The 22,723-nt window shown below is 40.1% G+C and overlaps 1 protein-coding gene across 1 annotated transcript in view; it reads left to right on the forward strand.

Annotated features, from left to right (window-relative positions):
* Nucleotides 1-22,723, forward strand: part of CTNNA1 (catenin (cadherin-associated protein), alpha 1, 102kDa) — a 102,889-nt gene that overhangs the window by 67,916 nt on the left and 12,250 nt on the right. The window contains exons 9-13 of the mRNA XM_010579160.1: nucleotides 714-806; nucleotides 11,659-11,815; nucleotides 17,299-17,499; nucleotides 18,600-18,751; nucleotides 21,628-21,738. Of these exons, the coding sequence (XP_010577462.1) occupies nucleotides 714-806; nucleotides 11,659-11,815; nucleotides 17,299-17,499; nucleotides 18,600-18,751; nucleotides 21,628-21,738 (714 nt within the window). The remainder of the gene's footprint in view (nucleotides 1-713; nucleotides 807-11,658; nucleotides 11,816-17,298; nucleotides 17,500-18,599; nucleotides 18,752-21,627; nucleotides 21,739-22,723) is intronic.

A 22,723-nucleotide genomic window follows, 5' to 3' on the forward strand; every position in this document is an offset into this window, starting at 1 on the left:
AGCAAATGGTTTTATTCGATGAATTGCAGCATAAATGGAGGGCTGGAGGAACATCTGCCTGATACTGCACTCTTTGACTAGATAAGTAGTACATCAAGTTTAAGCCAATGCATTCAAATCCCTGTATCCTGTCACAGAGGTGCACTCTGTGCAACACCAGCAAAACAGCTTGAATTTTGCAACACCACTGCACCGCTTGCATACGTGAATTGCTTGATGAGCCTCCACGTTCTTTTGGGTTCACATGCAGTAGGATATAGAAATGTTTCAAGAAGAAGAGAGTATCCGTATGCTTAAGGACATCAGAATACTTAATTCTCAGATGCATGGGAGCTTGATTGTTTTTTTTAATTGTGTAGTTGCTGTTGTCTCACTCAAGTGGGAATGGGCTTTTTTAACTGTAACTTCAAGTGCTGCCAATGATGCTTTCGTATGTTTTACTGGAGAGAACTTAACTGAATCAGTGGTAACAATGATTTGTCTGTCCTGTTATGACTATGGTTTTATGATCTGTTGTGTTATGGTTTTATGACTAGAGAAGGAACAGATGTCATTAGTGGTTTCAAAATTGGTTAGAATTGAACGAATGTGGATGCTTTGTATTTCATGATGGGTTACTGGTCACTGTTGGGGGCAGCTAAAAAGTTTCCTACAGAGGGAAATAAAACCTAGTTCTAACAGTTGTGTTTTGTTTTCTCCCACCTCTGACACAGGTTGCCAACTTGGCCTGTTCCATCTCGAACAACGAGGAAGGTGTGAAATTGGTTCGCATGTCAGCCAGCCAGCTTGAAGCCCTGTGTCCCCAGGTAATGAAAAGCATAAGAACATAAGACATACCCTAGTAAGTTGGGCAACTGGTCCTGCTTAGTACATGTTCTGGCCTCTTAGTTGCTGTCTATGGACTTGCTATGGAACTTGACTTTTTCCTTAATATACGTAGAGAATGAAATGCAGTGTAGGCATCAAGACTTAGAAACTTTAAAATACGTGACAAAGTAATTAACGATACAGATGGGTCTTTTTTACATAATAGCTCTAATTTCATTTGGCCAGGGTATTCTAGTAACCTGCAAGACAGTAAACTGGTGAAGTTTCAGTTGTTTACTGTGCACATTCATGTTGCAGGAAGATGTCTTGTGAAAACACTACCACTGCTCCTGTGTACACTGTAAGATGAATTGTACATAATTTTTTTTTCTGAGTAGAATATAAATATGCCAAAAAATACTCTTGATAGAGCAGGATCAGAGGAAGCTGGCTGTGCGTGAAGAGTTTGAACCTGGCTGAGACTACCTTTTAATTAATAACTTTTTAATGGAAACAAGGAAATTAAGTTTATATAAGCACTAGACTCTTCCATTTTGACAGCCCTGATGTTTTGAATGTCAACAACTAGATACTTGGATGAACCCCTGAAGACTACAGTGCGCTGTCAATCCTTGTAATTTACATTTTTTAAAGCAACAAGAAATTCAGATCTATAATATAAAAATAAGCTGTTATTGGTAATGAGGAGCTAATGGAAAATACGTACTCAAAAAAAATTGGTCAAATGGCATTTTATGAAAACAACATGTGTTGTCTCAGGATTATTTGGAATTTGTTCACGTTTTCCCATATATATTGGTCCTTCTAAAACCAGTTGAAGAGGAGAGATATGTTCACCTGTACCCACCTCAGCAGGAGGGAAATTTTGAGGGAATAGGTGAAGACAGTATGAAGAGCAGGACTATTTTACCTTTTCTATTATTTTTAAGTGACAGTCCTATTAAACAGGTGAAGATAGGCACCTGAGCATAAAATATTAAATACTATCTAGGAGGCCTTCTGTCATCCTGGGGTGAACTTCTGTGGTTCCCACTCCTGCATCAGACCCTGAGGCCAGTGCATCAGCTGCACTGGCTGTGCAGTTCTTTGCCTCCGACATCTAGGGCAAGTGGTGTGTATGGCTCGTTAAAACCAAAGGTCAATTTTTACAGTAGGAACAAAGCATGTGGAAGAAAAAGCTTTTAAAAATACATCTTACCTGGTATAAGGGCTTGCTCTTTCCTAAAGTAACCAGCTAGGTTGGACGTAATTTTTTTTTTGTTATTTCCAAGAATATGGGTGTCTAATGCATGTTGTTCCAAGCAAATGCTGATGCTTTTGAAAATAATAATCTTTCTTAAGTTAGGTTTTCTTTGAATCTAAATGTTTCTGGTAGTTGTCCAAGTCTGGGGAGGGTGTTTTCCCCTCCCCGTTGCTGAAATTGTGTGTATTTCAAACTCTTCTACGTTTGCTTTTCCAACAATTGCCTATTTAAATAAATCTACTCCTTTATAAAATAAGCACGCTATCAACATGAAATAATTAACAAACTATAGTCAGTAGTCACCAAACTGTAGTCACATTACTGAAGTACAGTTGTTAACCTTTGACTTCAGGGATTATGGATGATATATTTAACACACATTGGAAGCTTTGATTATCTATAAATGGACAAGGGCTATAACTGATGGATTTTGACTTCACAAAGGTCACATATCTGAACTTCCAAGCCTGCAGTTTTAGATGCACCACTGCACAGTCTTGCCTTAATTTCAGGGTTGTCGCCAAGAGATTAGTAAATGACACTATAGATGTTTATAGCACTTGAGAGAGTGCTTTTATGTTACATTACATGTTCTCTGGTTGATTCTTTAATGCTCTAAGAGTATTTAAACATGTTGTGAATCCTGAGAGATAATTAGGGGCACTTGTCTAAACTGTTTTACAAATGGCATCTGTGTTTTCTCCTAACAAGACAAAAGTTTGTCTTGTGCCAGTCTAAGTGGCGCAGCACGCTATCATCCTCCTCAACTGAGTTACTGAATGGTCCCCAAACTTTGATTATCCTGTATAATCTCTAAATGCTTCTAGATATAAGAAGATACAAAGAACAGCATAGTGGGATTTTGTTTCCTTTTTCAGACAATTATCTGTTTATTTTGAAGTTTATTGCTGATGAGATTCACAGCTGTTTCTTGAATCCTTTCAGGTGACTGTGCTGAACAAGTTGTGAATTAGGCATAAAATACAGATTTAATCCAACACTATCTGTTCGGTTTTTTGGTGGTAGTTTTGGGGGGGGTTTAGGATTTTTGGTTTTTGCTTAGATGGTATTTTTCCAGGAAGATGCTGGATTTGGAATGAGTCAAGTCAATCAGTAATTACAATAATCTATTAAACTCAAGTGAATATGTCAATATCACACAGAAATATGATGTATGAAATTTAATTCAAGGTATTACTGTTGTTGAAAGGATAAAACTGAAATTTAATGCACTTGAGTCCCAGGTAACCTCTTAAATAGCTTAGCTGAGTAGAGGCTACTCTGGGAGTAGGGAACTCCTGGTTAAAGAATGATATTTGCAGAAATCAATCTGTAGAATTAATTGTAAAAGCTGTATCTCAAATAGAGCAGTTATTCGGTCCCTTGCCATAACTAGCCTTTTTGAGCCAGCAGCAGGAGAAAGGAACATGCAACACTTCAAATTGGTTAGGGAAATCTTGGAAGTTTTGTTGATGCAGACAAGAATCCAGTCATTGCCAGTGTCACCTACAAGTTCAAATGTTCTCAGGTTTGAAATTTAATTCTTTGAGGAAAAAGATGTGGAAAATTTTTCATCTGAAAATTCTCTACAAAAGCCAGCAGTTAAATTTGTTTAGTGTGGCTACATTACTGGAAATCAGCTCTTCCTCAAAAGTAACTTCATCCTTCCTGTTTGTGAGTCCCCAGCCAATTAAGACAGAAATTAATGCAAAGTTGAAGACTTAATGTGATATTTAGAGCTCCCGTTTGATGGTGCAGAAGGAACCATTAGGAAGAGCTGTGCATGCTCTGTAGTAGCCAACTGGGTGACTTGTGTTAGTCTGGGTTTACAGAGGAGAAATAAGGCAGCGTTAGGGGTCACTGGTGTTTTTCTTCATGAAGCCTTGACTTACAAGCTTGCCTGCATTCTTTTTTTGAGGACATGCGTTGCTGAAAGTCTGTATATCAAAGTGAGACAACTTTGTCCAGCATCTCACAGGAGCTACCTGCAGTCCTGCAGCTTCATGCCTTGCTAGGTGGTAGGAGAAACAGGCCAGTCTATGGTGGGTTAAGATGAAGGAACAAAAGTCCTCCATCATTACTGTTAAGCATTATTTTAAAAAAAAAAAAAATTAAGATGTCTTTCATAATGGAAATGGAAAAGTACTGCTGTGAAATGCTTGGAATAGTTGCCTGTTCCTCCATTTGCCTAGCAGAGTGCTGGGGGAAGTTTTCTTTGCCTTCTTGCTAAACATAGAGCTTGCCAGTGGTAAATTAGCGAACGATTTTGTTTATCTCGACTCAAAAACCTGGATCCTTGCTCGTAACTCTGGCTTCTGAGTTCCGTTTCCAAGAAGTACTTGCTTTGGGAGCCTGCAAAAGCTGTTTTGTAACAGCATTTTGCATTAAAGATGTCTGAGAAGAGAGCTTAACCATAGGAGTGTTTCTGATCATACAAGCTGTAGGTGTTCAGAAAGCAACAGTGAAAATGCCCCAGTACAGCTCTTGAAAGGAAAGAGTGTTGCTCCAGCCTTTTGATGTGACAGTCTGCTGTCACTTGCAGCTGTTACCAGTTATATGTTGACTTTCTTGTTCTTTAAAGCCTCTGTGAAGTTCATCTAGAGACTTCTAACCAAATTGCAGTCAGGCTGAGAGTGTTAGAAAATAATTATGGATTAGAATTTCCATCAGGTTTGGTGTTTGCTTCTGCCAGCAAAAGCTGGAGCCCATTGCCCTTCAGACTGATCATCTTCTGGGAAGTGAGTTGCAGGAGCAGGGTAGACCTGCACTTCCCTGGTGTGGACATACTGGACCTGTTCTCCCATCTGTAGGGCAGGGCTTGCTCTGAGCCAGTGCTGGTTGCCTTTCTCCTCTGCTGCCCATCCTCCTTAGAAACACTGCCAGGCAATGGCTCTGCCTGTCCTTTCTGTGCTCCCTCTATCTATACTTACCTTAGCACAGACAGCATGTTTGACGAAGCTCACCGTCCCCTGCACAGTCAAGTGAGTGTTGCCCATTAAACAGACTCCAGATAATTCTTGGATTAAATCACATTTTTTTATAAAAATAAATTGGCTCTTCTCATATTAACATCTTGTTTTAATAATTGCTGTTCCATATCCTTACATTCCAATTTTGAAATGCTTGAAAAGCAATTTGCTGCTTATAGATTTCTGATGAGGCAGATGGTTACATATGCTGATCACACCTACTGACATAGACAAAATACCATATCATAAGGAATCCCATGTAGAGGTTCCAAATAGCATGAAAACTTTTGTTTAAAAGTTGCAGCATCTTAGAGAAACAAAAAAACCCCTCCAATCCACCCCCTCAAATCAACCGAACCCAAATGTGACGGGTAGACTTTCTCTCCTCCTTCAGTCCCCAATTACTGCCAGTTCCCTGGTGGCTGTTGGAGAAGGAGATAACTTCATTTTTCTTGCAGTAAAGACTTAACATTGAACAATTGTCCCCTTTTTTTCTTCTCTTTGAAAGACTGTCAGATTTTTTTGAATGTGCTAACTAGCAGATCTATCTCCAGACTGTTTAATTACAGGTGCTTGAAGCATTTTATTGGCATTGAGTAGAAATCCTTACATTAAAAACTTAACACTTGGGTTGCAGTTTTGTATCATGCAGGCTTGCTGTGAAGAAGAGCCAGCACAGGATAGGAATGGTCGTCAAAGAAACAGTATTAGAAACTCAAACAGTTACTGATGCATAAAAAGAAGCAAAGATAGGAGAAAGGGATTCAGTTCTGTAGAAGGAGGTATGTTAGTGTGTAAGGACTGTATGTTTTCATCACAGGCATAGTATGATCTGTGGAGTGCAGTAGCTGAACAGTGTCCAGAAGAGACATAGAGCCCCTGAAACCCTCAAAGCTTTTCAGCACTTGAAGTCAGTGAAATGCAAAATGAAGCAACGCAAATGGACATCAAAACAAACAGCACCAAAATTCTTGCAGCTTCTACATTAACTGGTACTATAATATCAGTCCTCAGCTACAAATGAAATATATTTTCCATATATGGGGAAGTTGATAGCATAATTATCTGTACACAATATGCACATAGTAAATACTTTGACAGTAGTATATGCTAAACTGGAAAAGGTCATGTTATTCCAGTAAAAGTGCATATCTGTGGGTCATTATAGCTCTGTAACAACAAGAGAAACATCTCTGCAGAGATGCCTGCAGTCACTCTGTGCGTAACTTGCAGGAAAGGAATGTGCTCAAAGTACCTTTTATACATTGGAACAAAGTATTGGAAATCAAAGCAAACCTCTCCTTCTTCTTTTGGTGCATCAGCATCTGTACACTTGCTGGTCACTGCCATTATAGCTAGTGAAAGTGCAAAACAATCTCCTGTATGTTTTGCTTCCGGGCATTTCAGCTCATCAGAGTTTGCAGAGTGATTTTTGCCATATTGAAGTATGCGGAGAGCTAGCACATGTAGACATGTGATGCAAACCTGGGGTTGGAGGTTACTGGAAGTGACTTAAATGTCCTGCTTATGAACTTTTTTTTCCACTCAGAGCAGAACGCAATCAGGAGCAGGGAAGGAGACATGAGTAGGGTGAACACTGGAGGTAACTTTGGCATCTGGCATATGTAACATTAAATTATGAGCAGCTTCTTACAAACTGCCAGTAAGCAAGCTATGCTTTCTTTAATACAGAAAAATATGAGCATTAAAATTCACCTGGGCAAGGGGAGAGTCCTGGCTGGGCTCAGCTGGTGTAGCAGCTTTGGTGGTAAAGTCATGAATTCATTTGTTGATCATTTGGAAGGCTGTGATCCGTGAATCATGTTTTTGCTTCTACCCTACAACTAGCCCTCAGTATCACCAGAGGACTCTGTGAGGTACGAATAAAATAGAGCAAATGAGGGGTACTGCGTGGTGCAATTACCAGTTTTGGCAGGTTGAATAAGAGACTTCTTCCATTCAGCCTTGTGCTGAGGTTGCTCCAAAAGGCAAAGCTAGGATCGCTGCTTCTGCCCTTGCTTGTTCTTGGATCTTCTTCCCAAAGCAAACTCGATCCTGTAGTGTGCTTGACGAGCTCCCCTTCACATACTCCAGAATAAAACTGATTTTCGGATCCCAGCTGGGGCTTGGTTTGTGCGTGTCCCTTTTTCCTCTGCCCCTGAGGTGATAGCTGATGGGTATGTGCTTGTTTTATTGGTGCCACCCCCCCCTTTTTTTTTTTTTAAACAAATGCAAACTATCCCAGATTTGGAGGCCATGGAGCTACTTTCCAACTCATTACTCAAATGCCACAAGAAAGCTGGTAAATCAAGATCTTTATTTAAAAACAAAAAACAAGTGAGTTACGTAGGAACTGCAGATATTTTGGTTGTAAAGAAAAGGTGTGTAGTGAGGAGAGGGGAGAGGACTGGGTGTTTGCTTTAGAGCTTTTGAAAGACACTCCTTATTGTGTCACGGTAGCATCCTAAAACCAATACTACAGGAAGCAGGGCAAGGCTAAACCAGCTGCAGAAAGAACAGTCTCCTGTAAAGAGAAAAAAGTCCCTATCAAAAAGACTGAGGCAAAAAATAAAAAGTGCTTATAGCCATTGAGATGGAGAGTTATGTGGCTTACAGAAATTGTGTGCACTGAGACTATATTAAGATACAACACATAGGGATTGCAATGCAAAATAAATAGGTGATAGTTTTCTTCCCCCAAGTGATGTTTCTTCCTTTGGCTATGCCAGCCAACTGTTCTTTGTAGGAACACCACTGTGTATAAAAGCTTTCCTCTAGCCTCTATATCAGTCTTTCAGATCGGGTGCTATAAAGATGAGGCTAGAAGCCATCCTAAATTAAGCCTAAAAAAAAAAATTAATTCTGGCTGACCCAGTGGCTTTAGCTTACACACAAGTATATCTAAGGTGAAGGTGTTTTCTGTCCTGGAATAGCTGTGCTTTTTAAAAGAGCTTCTGGGCAAAGCAGCTGCAGTCTTGTAACCCGGGGAGAAGTTGCTCTTTGGGGAGCCTTGGGGAGTCCTGCCCTGCAAAGGTATAAATATATAAATTCAGTCTGACACCTTTAGTTTCAGTTGGGGGAGTGGGGGGGAAGGAAAAAAGAAGCGGGTTCTTCCCATGAAAGACATGAGAAGAGGATTTGAGGTATGGATTGGGAAATCAATTGCAAGTCTTTTGAATCCTAAGCCTCCCCAATCTTGAAGCGTTCATTACCAAGTCCTGGCTGCTGCCGCAGGAAGCTGCGAGGTAGAGGAGAGCAACTCCAAGTAACTTGCTGGAACCACGTTATCGAGCATTGGGCTGTCTGACTTGAACATTGCAATTGCTACATGAAACAAAGCACCGATAAAAATAGTGTGTTTTCTTGCCATGCTTCATTTCCTTCTGGATAGTCTCAAAATGTCCCTGTTTGATTCTTTTCTTTGTACGACTTCAGTGAGTCATTGTGATCACAGTGCTCTGGCAGCATTTTGAAAAGCTCTGAAATACAGAATATTTCCTTGAAATTGCTAAATGTTTTACATGGAAGCAGTTACATTTCAGGTAGTCTGGACATGTTCTTCCTATTTTTTGAACTATATATATACACATCTCTTTCCTGTAAGAGTTACTCATATTTTAAATTAATTGCCCAATGCTTCATGTTTTTTGGAGAAGCAATAGTGTACTTTAATCAGTCCCTTCCCCCTCCCCCACAAGTGTTCTTTTTTAGATAATAAAGGAATCATAGTCTTGCTACATACACAGACTATTTAAGATCCAGCATCCCTGTCCTTTTCCCATGTCTATCTAAGCATCTGTTGGGAAAAAAAAATCAGTCACTCTGTACCGGATACCAGGCATTATGTAAGAGCATATTTACTTGAATAGATAATTTGCAGGGTTTCGTCAGTAATCCCTGGAGCATTACCTCAAGCAGACGTGTGAGATGGGTCCAGGATAACTTCCCCACATAAATGCTAAGCTGTGCACGGAGTGAAGGGTTTTATCACCCCTGCTAAAACTGAATGTTGTGACCACTTTGCACGTGGAGATAGAGTATGTGCTACAAAAAAGGACTACTGAGCTGTATCTGCTGTCTTGAATTTCTTCCTATGCACACACATACCTGTGTGGGTTTCCTAAGTTGTAGTTTTGTCTTTAGCTCCACAGTGACACTTGATAGCCTTTGATTTCCCCACCAGGTTGTCCTCATCTCTAGCACTACTAGCTGCTTTCCAAATGAAAGACACATCTGCTTGTAAGGGAGATCTTACATGCTAGTTTTGCTAGGCTATTTTTTAAAAATGTTTGCCTTGGCCATGTGTTTTTGCTGTTGTAATGTATTAAAAAAATCTCCTTTTTTTCAGTTGGACAAGCTGCCTGTTGGGAGGATGATGGTGCAGCTTGTGCCTCCTGCATTTGGATTTGGTGATGATGCCCATTTTGAGTTTCTTGAGCACTTGCAGAGCCCTGTGTGACAGCTCTTCCATCACATGTGAAGAGTTGTTTAATGTGGGCATCTGGGGCTGGACATGTGCTGTTGACAAAGATTAATTGTTCAGACAGATGCTGCTGTCCAGACATATATCACGCAGGTACACGGGCCATATGTTCCTTCGACGTTAATGCTGACCTGTCTCAGTGCTTAAAGGGTGTTTTTCATATCTGATATTAGCCAAGGCAGCTAGAAGAGAGCAGGAGAAAATGGCCTGACCCTTAGTATCACTATCTTCTGTGTCTCGGTAGTTACAGTTACTAGCAGGATAAAAGCTGAGAACAAATTTCTGGAGCGTTGTCTGGTTCACCCTTTTTGTTTCCAGAACACTTGTTATTTGGATTCATCTTCATAAAACTTTGGATATCTAGATTTTGATTGATAGGTGGATAATTCATTACGTTAATCAGACTAGGGCAATAAATGGCCGTGGCTAGACTTCAGAAGCAGAGCTTTTGAGCAGAGGACTGGTTTCCTTTTCTAAAACCTCTATTTCTGTTTGATTTTAAATTTTTAAACTTAACTTTTTTGGGGGCTTTCAGGACTTGAGAACCATGATCTTAACAGGCACCGCGAGTGAGGGTAGCAGAGCAGTGTGGACTGTGGCTGGCAGCAGGTCTGTCTCTGAAGAGACATCCTGATTACTGCAGCTGCCTACACAGATGGTGTGACTTCAGTGGCTGGTTATGGAAGAGGAAGCAGCAGAGGACCCCACGTTCTTTGTGAAGGACAGGGATACTCTCGTTATTGCCATAGTTCAAAGGCATGTTTCATCCCCCCAGGTCTCCTCAACAGATTGCCTCTCATGCCAGATTGTTTCTTGCATTTTTCTATGTTATCAAACCCATCAAACTCATTTTGATTTGTGACCCAGACTTGCAGCCTCCATCTCCAGAGGTAGGATGGTAGCGTGGAGAGCAGTATAGCTTTTCTGTGGATTTTCCTTAGTCACTGCTAACTTCTTGCATCTCTTGGGTGAATCAGCCTCCTTCTCCTGCCTGATTCATTCAGTGCCATTGTGATATGTTTGACATCACCATCACTTCCATGTTTAGTGACTTATATATATTTTTTTTTTAAATGCTTTGTGATGCTTTTAAATGAAGCAAGTAGAGAAAGTAGATTTTTGAAAACCAGGAACATATGGTGCTTGCATGTTTTGTTCGTCAACTTTGTGAAATTAATATGATCCTACAGTAGAGAAGAAAAACTATACATTGAACTTGTAAGTTAATTAGCTCTAACTCTCGGGTGCTTGAAAACAAAGTTAGGATTGTCTCGTTGGTCTGACTGCAGATGGTTTCTCATGCCTGGCATGTTTCCAGGTCATTCTGCTGGAGCAAAGTGCAGCAAGAACACGAGCAGGCTTTTGAGATTGCTTTTTTCCCCCCACACCCAAAGAAGCTTTTTTGGTCATTTAACTGACTGATTAGTCGGCACAGCATAAACTTAGTTACCCAGCAGTACGTGTAGCATTTCTTCTGCTTAGAAAAACAAGGATCTGAAGTAAATTAGTCTTAAGGTTTGAAGAAAATTAGTAGGGGGGTGTTCAGGAGGAGCATCAAATAGTATTCTCTCCTCCTGTTCCCTGGCTAATCTGCCTCTTCTACAGCTGTAACAGAAATCTCAAGGTACTATAACAATTACTGGCAAAGTACAGAGTAAAGCTTTAAGGAAAAGAAGATAAATACAAAATTTATCTTTAATTTTGTATTTGCATATTGTTTCTATTTTAGACTGTGTAAGATTAATCCTTTTTTGACCTTTTTTCTCAGGTTCTGGCAATTAGCTTAGGAAATGCAGCTTCCAGTGTACTAAATGTCATCCTGTCTAAAATACTTAACAACACAACCTGCACTGAGAAAGCAACACCTTTTTAACATGAGCTGTTAAAGAAAGGTGAAGCTAGCTCTTGTGAATACTTGCCAAGTGTTTTTGCTTTTAATAACTAACCATAATAAATGTGGAAGCAAGTATGAGTTGGATGTGAGAGCAACAAAATAAAACACTTTTGTGTTTAAACATCAAGTTCCTGAAAACTTATTAAACTTGCTTTGTTTGCTGTTGAACTCATTGGATAAACATATGGAAACTAATTGTTTCATTAAGGGTATGTTTTAAAAATCCAGAGGTATTTTACAGGTCATTAATGCTGCACTGGCTCTGGCTGCTAAACCCCAAAGCAAGCTGGCTCAAGAAAACATGGATCTCTTCAAAGAGCAGTGGGAGAAGCAAGTCCGTGTGCTGACGGATGCTGTTGATGACATCACTTCCATTGATGACTTCCTGGCTGTATCAGGTAATCAGGGGTTTGATTTCAGAAATAATCATTCTCGTAACTGAGCTTATTCGTGGAAACAAGTGGTTTCTACACATGCTCTGGAGTCTTCTTGGGTTTTGGAAGGGATGGTGTTGGTACACTTCACCTGGCAAGCATCATCATCTGCCGAGTGAGGTGTGAAAATAGAGCAGGAGATCTTGGCATGAGGAGAAGAGGTATTTTTATAGTGTGAAAACAGCAATAGTTTAGTTCAGCAGGTACTCTAGAAACCTGTCACTGCACTTAAGGCGTGTGCATGCATGAATGTATATATTTACATGTCAGTAGACAGATCAGCTTAAACATAGTGAAAGACACTTTACGTCTCAAGATTTTGAATTGCTAGCTGAACTACCGATGAATTACCATCTAGCTACTGTAGACAAACCTCACTGGTAACATTGCGGGAAATAGAATATGTTTATGTTCAAGTTATGAACTAACAAAAAAGATGATCATTCAATTCACCTTAGACTCTTCTTATGTAAACAAAAATGAACATCAAATTGTGGTCATACAAGTTAATTAAAATACAACTGTTCATATAGAGAATGTTCTGTGAATATTTTTAACCATGTCAGCTTTAGTAAAGTTTTTTAAAAAGATTAAATCATTATAATAGATTAATGATTCCATTTGGCAAAGTGCTTGCCAAGATAGTCCATTTTATCAGCATCCTTGATAAAGACCCACTATTAGCTGCAGTGACCTAGAAATAAGGGGGGGCATTTTTATTTTAACATCCTCTAATTCTGCTCTAGTCAGAGAACATGGTGATATAACCATGTGAATTTTGTCTGCAATAGCATTCACAAATTATCGCTACAAAACTGAGGGTCTAATTTTCCTGGTGCAAACAGGCTTGGTCATCTCAAATGACCTAAAAACTCCAGTTGTAGAGAGATTTCACAGGAGAATGTGCGGAGTCAGAAGTACCAGGTGAACATAACTAGAAAACGTAGATGAAAAATTAAGGTCCTGAATTAAAAGACCATCTCTTTCTTTTTTCCAATTAAAAAAAAAAAACACCAACAAAAAAACTCCCTAAACCCCAAGTAGTGTTTCTATGATGAGTCACCTGTATTATCATACATGTTGTATTGTGGTTCCCTGGGTTCTGAATAAAAATTTTCTTTGCAGCGAGTTAGCATAAACTTACTAGGCAATTGAATGTCCTAGTTCTTTGTATCTGTCTGAGTGCTCATCGTTGCAGCAGTAGCTGAAATCACACAGCTGTGAGGAGCCTATTTCTGGGGAAATATATTTAGAGAGAATTGTGTGCTGCAGTTCATGGCTCCACTTGCAGTTTGCCCATAAGTGTACAAAACATTTCAAAGAGAAAAAGCTGTTAGTCTGTGAAAATGCAGTCTGTATTAAGCTGCCTTACGGTATTTCACTTACAGGTGTGGCTCAAAATGGGTCAAGCCGCTGGAACTGAGTGGTCTGCATCCTTGTATAGGTCATTCAAGGAGATGGGTACTCTGCTTTTGAGGGGACAGGTTATGGTGTTGGCCCACTGCTGAGTTGCTCTGAAGAGTCTCAAGGGCTTGGCAATAAGCAGGGAATGCTTCTTTTCTGGGGCGGTGGCAGGCTGACTCAGGAGAGAGTTCACCTCTAGTGCGTGCTTGCCACCCAAAATGATGCCATGGAAATGCTGTAGTTTGAGACTACTTCAGATGCTCAAGTGCATTCAGCAATTATATGTATGTGCTGCGTTATCAAAGAGATGTTAGAAAAATATTAAAACAATAAATATTGGTTTAAATGTCATTTGTTTGAACTTTGATAAATATTTTCCTTAGAAATGCTACAACTCCAATGTGTCTGCTAAGAGTCTAAACACCTCTTTGGATAAAATCGTGACGGGTATGATTTACACCAGGCTCCATTTGGGGCTATTAGGATGTTTGTATCAGTTACTAACTGTGAAGTAAGCAGAATTTTTAAAAGAGTTCTTGTGAGTCTTTGTGTGTGTGTGTGTGTATATATATATATAAAAAAAACCCAAACCACATTCCTACATCATGAAGTATATGCTTCATTGTTCACCTTATGCTACATAATTGTATCAATTATCCACAAGTAAACACTTGATGAAAGAGGTGTTAGTTTTACATAATAGCAGAGTATCATAGAAGAAGGATACTTACATGCACAGTGTTGCAGATAAGCTTGCAGGTTACAACATTTTATGAAGGGTATAGCACTGGAAGGGCCCTGTTGTGTTAGAACAACGGTCTGGCGGTGGCAAATTGTCAGGGCACAGGAGATTAATAGCAGAGGAGTCCTGTAGCCTAAGATCTTTCCTATATGCTCCCAACCATGAGTGATTTGCAGCCCAGGGAGCTCTAGCATCAGAGGTGCTATCTACCGAACAGTCCTTGACAGATTTTTCTCATTTAAGCTTGTGTTAGTTGCTCTTTTGACCATTATAAACCGCTGGCATCTCCATCATCCTGTGCAAAATTCACAGCTTAACTGTGCTCTGGGTGAAGAACCTCCTCACTTTTGCAGTGTCACCTATTTGCTTCATTTGATGCCCCTAGTTTTAGTAGAAGATGGTGAAAAGGGTTTTTTCCCTACTCGCTATCTTCATGCTGTTTGTAAATGTACAGACTTCTGTCATATGTTTAGTCAGTCATCTCTTGACTGCAGAGTCTTTGCCTGTTTCATTATTCCTCATTTCAAAGCTCTTCTGTACCTTCTGTAATTCTTATCCCTCTTGTCAGTGTCTTCCCTAAGCACTCTGGGAATGTTTGTGTGCCCACTATCTCTGTTCTTTAGAGCAGTTGCTGATAGCACCATGTAATTGTCAAATTCAATGTTCTGAAATTACCTGGATCTCCTTTGAAACCCTCTAAGAAAATCATTCCATTTGCTGCCTTCTGTTCCTCTGCCGCTGACAGAGTTTTAAGTGAGAGACTGCCCATCGCAGTGGAGCTATTTCGTCTTAAGAGCCTGAAGATGAATGTTGCCTGGGCCTGATGATTGTCCTTCTTCATTATGAGATGAATACTGCATTTACAAGTGTATGAACATTCAAGTATTTGTTCCGTAACCAAGTCTGTTGACACTGCTGCTTGACCTGGTTCCTCCAGTGTCCCTTGTCAAGAGAAGGTCCAGCATGGAAATTGTTCTAAGACCTTCCATAGGGGACACAGCAGAGAAGCGGAGTTATATTTATGCATCTGTGGCTTTATCTCCTGACTGTTGCTCTTTTGGTTTTGATCTCCTGTAGCCCCCAGACTCCCTCGCAGGCTTCTTGGGGTGTTTGGAAAAGGATTTCTTAATCCCTTTAATGGGGAGGTGGGTGGAGATGGAAGGTGTTTGGTGGGGGTGGATTGAGGATTGACAGTCGTGGGGGACTTCTAATTCTGTTAGCTTTTCACAGTTTTATGTATTTCCTTGTTTGCTCTAAAAATAATTTTTATTGGAAAAATGTCTTTGTTGCCAAACCACACCATTTTTTCGCTATAGTTATTTTGGTAGGACAAGATCCCTTTGCCGTTGCCCATGTCATATTCTATTGCTGTGAGATTTTTCTCCTGCTCAGCAACAGGAAGGCTGTGAGCTTTGATGCAGGACGGCGTTACACGTCCCCGAAGGTGGTGGCGGTGAACCTGTGCATCAGCATTTCTGGGGCTCCGCCACCCTGGCCTCAGCAGATGGCATTTTGTGCCAGACACTTGTGGTCCATATGCCTGTAGGACAGGTAGCACTATGTGTATATACATGCACAGAGAACAGTGTCAAATCTTATTTGTTATCATCCAACTGGAGAGTATAACCAGAGTGGAAGCACCTGACAGTCCCATATTTCCCTGGGCCCCCTTGCAGACTTCCCCGTGGCAGGGGTTATCTTTCCCTGGAAGTGTCTTTCTGGCCACTTCGCATCTGCAAAAGACATTAAATGATCAGCAGGCATTTAAATATTCATCTTTATTTTGTCTGTGCCTTTTATTAAAGTTTGTATAATCCAAAGAGGCTTTTAAATGGTCTGTGGCTTAATTTATTCGTTAAGGAATTCAAGCAATAAACAGTCTGTGTTTTGGCCTGATGCCAATGCTTTTTCTTTTTACTGTTGCAGCTCGCAGGGATGTCTGTCTCTTGCTTTAAATACCGAAACTCTGTGTGCTCCTTGCTGCAGCTCTTGTACCTTGGCTGCCTACTCAGTGACTTGTCAAATCGCTAATGAACCTGCGCTTCTCTCTCTTAGGGCCACATTCTGCCCTCAGCTGAACTTGTTCAGGCTGTGTTGCTTCAGAGGTATTTCACAAGTGTATTTCTTGTCCAGGTTGCTTACAGAAGTCTTGCAATATTGCACCTGGCTCTGTTAATTTTATGTAAATTAAGTGTAACACTTCCAGCAGCAATCCTTTCAGCCAGTTTATACAAATCCTCTATCAGTCAACTCTATGTGCTTCTCGTTTCTACAAACTCTTGCAAAATGGCTCTTTTACTACCTGCATAGGGAATAAAAGCCACTTCAGTGGCACGGGTTGGCAGTGTAGCATGATTAAGTCAATGGTAAGTAACGCTGGAAACTATTTTAAGTGACAGAGCAGAAATGTTTCCAAGTTGGTTTCTTACCAAGCAGCCCAAATGCTCATGTTGGATGGCAATATCAAAGCGTTGGTACTGCTATGTTAAAGAGGTGTCTAACAGAGTTTGGAAGACCTTTTGGGCAGGTTTCCCGAAATAAGGATCCCAACCTCGTTAGGCATCTTCAGAAATCTCTTAGGGGTTTTACTCATTTGGGGCTTGTTGGACTTGATAAATGGGGGAAGGTATCTCTGTATAAAAAAGACAATGTATATTCTAAAAGTAAATTACAAACTGAGGTCTTGGCTTTATTTTTTGTTTTCATAAGAGGCAATGAGTACTCTGCCACTGGAACACTTTCTGCATAAATCACCGCATGTGTTGTGTCTTAAATTTGAATGGAGGACTAACAGTTTAATAGTCTCTGATGGTATGTGTGTGGTTGTAGGAAAACACTATGCAGGAAGCTAGAAACATGCAACAAGTTCCCTGGTCTATTACAGCATTGAGTGGATTAGGTGTGGCGCTGGGGAAGGTGCCTCATTGCCCCACGCACGTGGAATGATGGGGGAGTGGTTTGCAAATATTTGGAATAAGGGCTTTGGCAGTCCAGGGTAGGAATATGGAAGGAAACACGTTAGGGGAGAATTCAGCTAAACTCAGCTTTTCTGTTGGTAAAATTGAGTACAAACAGGAGCAAGAAGTGTGGATGCCAGTAGGTGGATGGACTGATGTGGTTTTTTGACACCTAGTTTGGAAGGCAGCTGTTTGCTGGTTGTGTAGCAAGCTTAAAAATTAATGCTTTACAGCATCGTGCTGGAGGTTTTATAGAGCAGGTCACAAACTGACAAATTGTAATGCTGATGACTGCAACAGAAAAGAAGATATTACCACCTAAATCCTTCTTCTTTTACCACCAGAGAATCATATTTTAGAAGATGTAAACAAATGTGTCATTGCTCTCCAAGAAAAAGATGTTGATGGTTTAGACCGCACAGCTGGTGCAATTCGAGGACGTGCTGCTAGAGTCATTCATGTTGTCACTTCTGAAATGGATAACTACGAACCTGGAGTCTACACTGAGAAGGTGTTGGAAGCAACGAAGTTACTGTCCAACACAGGTAAGAGTCAGTTACTCCCAAGAGCCCTAAATTCATATTGCTTACAAGTGCATGGGCAACCGGATACTAATGTACCTGTGAAATCTGTTAAATACTCTATTTACATACTATAATGAAAATTAGTGGGAGTTATTTGCAGAGCTGTCGCAAAATGAGAAATGTAATTTGCTGTGTTGACTGGCTTAAAACTCAGCAGTGCACAAGGTCTCCCTGAGTGTGCTTGCTGTCATTGACTGAGCTGTAGAAAGCTAAAATGCCGGGGAATGAGTCCCAAACAGTGAGTCAGGGCTTGAAAGTTATGCTGATCATCTTGCAGTATCGTACCAGGCCCTGCAAGTGTACGGGATCCAGGAAGAAGATTTCTGCCACGTTGGCCCAGTAGAGTAAATTTTGAGTAATAATTTAGGGTAAATTTTATAAAATATCTTTATAAGTATTAAAGAAGCATTGTATGTTGTAGTCCCCCACACCTAAACAATAAATCAGGGTGTTTCCTGTGAACTAGCTGGTAACATCCATATAGGGTAAGAAATGATTCTGGTTGCTTCAATGAGTGTTGTGCCAACTGTTAGTTGTTGGTTTTGCTTTAATTACTTTGATGAGGATTCAAGGGTGACACTGAAGAAATGAACAGACTGTAAATGGTTCTGTGATGTTCTTCCTGGGGTGCAATGACTCACTGAAGTACAGCAGTACAACCTGCCCTCTTCCAGTGCCTTGTTAAACTTGAACTTCATGGTAGCAATATTATTTTTTTCCCCAAAAAATGATGCACATCTGCAGGGAACATTAAACAAATGCTTAATATTTTATCCCATAGTTTCTAACTGCTTCTCCAGGTGTTTTCTCCTTGTCTGCTAGAAGGGTGTGATAAACTTTTCACTAAGGGGAAAAAAAACAAATAGCAGCAGAGTAAACAGAAATTGGACTAAGATTTGAGCTACAGTATTGGTGTCCTTCTGTAACAAATGTTTTGAATTTAAGTGGAACCTCTGCACAGCTTCCTGTGATAGTTAACAACGAGGCATCTTTTACAGGAGTCCATAGCAGAAAGTGGCATTGGGGTGGGGACTGACTGTTATTTTATGTTCTTAATTCAGTTATGCCGCGGTTTACTGAGCAAGTAGAAGCTGCTGTGGAAGCACTGAGTTCAGACCCTGCTCAGCCAATGGATGAAAACGAATTTATCGATGCTTCGCGACTGGTGTACGATGGAATACGAGATATCAGGAAAGCTGTACTGATGATTCGGGTGAGCATAACTTAAATAGGTTTTTGCTTTTCCGCTTGCTTTCTCCCACCTTTATTGAACTGACAGGCATCAGTTCTGCTGAGAGCAGACAGCGTAAGGTTTTCGTTTAGCTTGTATTACCCTTCTGAGTCTTAAAAACTGCTAATTGCTCTGTGGAGTACTTCAGAAGTACGTTTTGATTCAAATTCATTAAACAGATCTAAGCATCAATGATAGCCAGAGTTGTGATGCTAAATACCCTTCACGCATCTTTTGTAATATCATGTTAATGCCTTGCTTGTTAATGTGCTAAAATCAGTGACCTTTAATTTAACAGCAGCAAGTGGATTCATAACTATGGATGCTTTTTGACAGTTTGAGAGCTTAGAAATAAAACCTGATGGCTCTCTATTAAGTAAATTTTGAGAATTAATGCTAGTTAGTCAAAAACAGATTTAGATGAGTTCAGTCTGTAGTTCCTAGAGCATGTAATTCATTAATTGGCTAACCTCAGTAAACAAGGACCAGTTCATAGAGGCTTTGTCTCTTCTGTGCTTGCATGTTTCATGTGCAGTGAGTGTGACGTGGAAGTCCTAATTTCTGATAGGTCAGGCAGCATTAGACTGGTAGGAGATGTGCAGGGAAGACGAAGGGCTCCTGCAGTTGATTGAAGGGATGCAGAAAAGAAAGTTCTGGTTGAAGCTGACCTATGGGCATATTTCTTGAACCTTAGCATGGTAAAAATGCGCAGGAGCCAGACACAGCAAAAACAAATGTAGGGGTTTTATGCCTTTCTTTTTTTCCTTGTACTCCTCTGACTCAAATATAAATGCTTTGTGGAGAAACTGTCTTCATCTTTCAGAATGGTAACCATGGCAGATGCATTTTGGTGATAAGTAAATTAAGGACGTACAGCCCCAGAATATATGTGATTATAGTAACCTTTGCAATGGTTACTAATATATTATCTTCCATGTTTGCTGCTTAAGACAAAGAATCAGATGGAAAATCAGAAGAAAAGCTGACAACCACCTATGTGCTCACCATATAATTTTTTTCAACCTTAAGCTTGGGATCTATAGACAACCAGTGTTAGATGAAGATATCAATGCTCCCCTGCTATGCAGACAAACTAATTTGATTCACCCCCTGCTAAAGTCCTTGTTATTCAGGACATGAAGGCACGACTGCCAATTCCACGTCGTCAGTAATTAGCTGAGCTGGCGATGCCAGGAATCCTGACGCTTCCCCTTGTGCTGCATCTCTGATGTCAGGGTGCCACAGCTTTATTGCAGCTGCCAGTAGCTAACGGCAGCTCACTGGTGACACATCAGTGACCTATAAAAAAGTTAAAATGTTTATATTTGTTGTCCAAAGGGCTGTAAGGTGTATAATGTGTTTAGGATAAGAGCGCCACACAAATGGAGATAGCAAGCCACCACTTCTCCAGGGCTTTGTCTCAGACTGGACCACAGGAGTAACCACGCTCACAGGGGGTTGCTGCTAAGCTTGGCTGGGGCAAACACACTTACGCACTTGAAACTTCGTTTGGTGGCGCTACTTGTTCTTTACAGGAACCAGAAGGAAGTGTCACTGAAACACCTGATTTCTGTGTCCATGAAATGTATTTTCAAAACTAAAATCTTACTATATCTGTAGGGTATTGAAGTAAAGCTCTTTCCTCCCTGATTCCCAGGCAATCTCTCATTGCCCCCAGAGGAGTTTTTGCCCTTGATAGCAGGTTGAAAGACAGAATTACTCTTTGTATGCCCCAGGTTATTTGGGCCTTGGGATGGATGGGCAGAGAAGGGGGCTTGAGCATCATGAACAGTTTCTAAAGGTGCAGCAGAACTGTTTTCTTTAATTTTTTTTCTTTAATTTTTTAAATATTTATACACTGAGCTACTTAGTATATGTCCTTATACTGATTTTATGGATATACTCTGTTCTTCAAGGCATGGAGAAGAGATGGTGGCTGAAATACCCTAGGTCTTGATAGTCACCAGACTCACCTTTGCTTTTTGGCAGCTATTTTGTGTATCCATCTTTATTTTAACTGTATCACAAGATGTCTGTATCGGAAAACAAGTTTGTAAAATTCATATCATGGGGAAGAAACCTGAAGAACAGGGACTTTATTTGCATCTTACCTTTTAATCACAATTTATTGCATTTATCGGTGAAGTTCTTTGTTGATCCAGCTCTCCAAAGTTGTCATGAAGTGCCACTCTAGGCAAAGATGTAGTATTTTGACAAACATGCTGTTTAAAATTGATAATCTTTATAAAAAGTTTCCCAGCTATAGACTGGCAGTAGCAAAAATAAATCCTAGGCAAGCAGGAACTAGGTCAGATGTGTTTAGCCTACAGCATAAAAGCTGGCCCTTACTAGCTAAAAATTTTCAGCTTTTCCTGGGGGATAAAAATAAATTTTGGTGTATTTTATCTGTTGTTAATTTAGTCAATGCTTTGATTCATAATTGTGCTAAAGATGATGTCTGTGGTTTTGAACCAGGCCTTAAAGCTGTGTAATTTTAGCTTCAGAATTTCAAGTGAAGCCTTTACATTTAACCAACTTGCAAAAATCCTGTTCGTTTTGCAAAAACTTTTTTTTTGTGTTTCAAATCCTGAGTGTGTTAGTGTCCTGACAAATCTCAGATGTTTAGTTACTGGTATGTAATTTTGGGGATCCCTATGGTGTTTAACATGAGCAGCCAAGCATATATAATCACAGGTGTTCACAAGCTGGATACAGTCCCTATATTTACCTTTTTGTTGGAAACATTGAATAATTTTTACCTTCACTGATTTCCATTCTCTCTGCTTGAAAAACAATATTCCTGTTGATTTTTAGCCATGAAATCTGTTGTTTAACTGACTGAATTACTCTTTCCTCAGACTCCTGAAGAGTTGGATGATTCTGACTTTGAGACTGAGGATTTTGATGTCCGAAGCAGAACAAGTATTCAGACCGAAGATGATCAGCTCATTGCTGGACAAAGTGCGAGGGTAAGGAAGAAATCTGAGCATTATAGAACTGTGACTTGCCTGCAAGAAACAGTTCAACTTGCTTTGAAAATATCCAGGATAAATTTTTTGGGGTGGTGGTGAAAGTGTTGGATCAGAAAACTGGCATTCTTTATTTCTGGTTTTCTTTTGAAAAGGAGGTTAAGTGAGATGCAGCATGTGTTGGTCTGATGGATGTGAGAAACATCTCTGTTTTATATTGGATGTTCTGAAAGATCAAAATCCTTTTAATACTGATGAACTACTTTGATATCGCAGACGTTGTAGGCACTGCCAGCTAGTTAGGTGAGCTTCTGCAGGGAGATGTGGGGCAAATCATTCTGTCATAGTAATGTTATTTTCAACAGGCAAATAGTAAGTTTGTGGGCAAGAAATTTTTACAGAATGTTTTCTCATGCATGTGTTGGTGTGTGTTTGCCCACTGAGCATTTATCAAGACAATGTTGAGAGGAGCTCAAAAATGAAATAATTTAAACTAACCGCCTTTCCTATGACTGTTAAAAATGAAAGCATTGATAGGCAATATATAATTATTAATAGGTGAAAACTTAAAATCAGTACATTGAAGGAAAAACAGGCCTTACCTGTTGTTTTTATTTGACATGTCCCCTTCTGGATCGATAACAATTTACACTCTTGGGAAAGTGCCATGGAAGATTTTTTTTGTTGAGGCTCTTCTAGCCTGAAACCAGGCAAGAAGTAGCTAGGCCTTATTTATCAAACTTCTGCCACCTTGGCTTTGGAATTATACTAACTGAGAGTATTTTTTATGCTCTCCTTCCTTGTACAAGCACTGTCTATTCCTCTATCTGTCTCCCCCTTTTTATTTAAATGCAGACATTTCTAATTTACTTTTTAGCACAGCTGCTGCCAGAGGCTTTTTTTACTGAAGACTCCTTTTCACCTGCTCCTAGAGGTGTGAATGCTCCTAGTATTTATGTGAAGGCAAGGGCATTGAGTCTCATAC

This window comes from Haliaeetus leucocephalus, unplaced genomic scaffold, assembly GCF_000737465.1.
Source record: "Haliaeetus leucocephalus isolate CR32 unplaced genomic scaffold, Haliaeetus_leucocephalus-4.0 Scaffold656, whole genome shotgun sequence".
In the NCBI taxonomy this organism is placed as follows: domain Eukaryota; kingdom Metazoa; phylum Chordata; class Aves; order Accipitriformes; family Accipitridae; genus Haliaeetus; species Haliaeetus leucocephalus.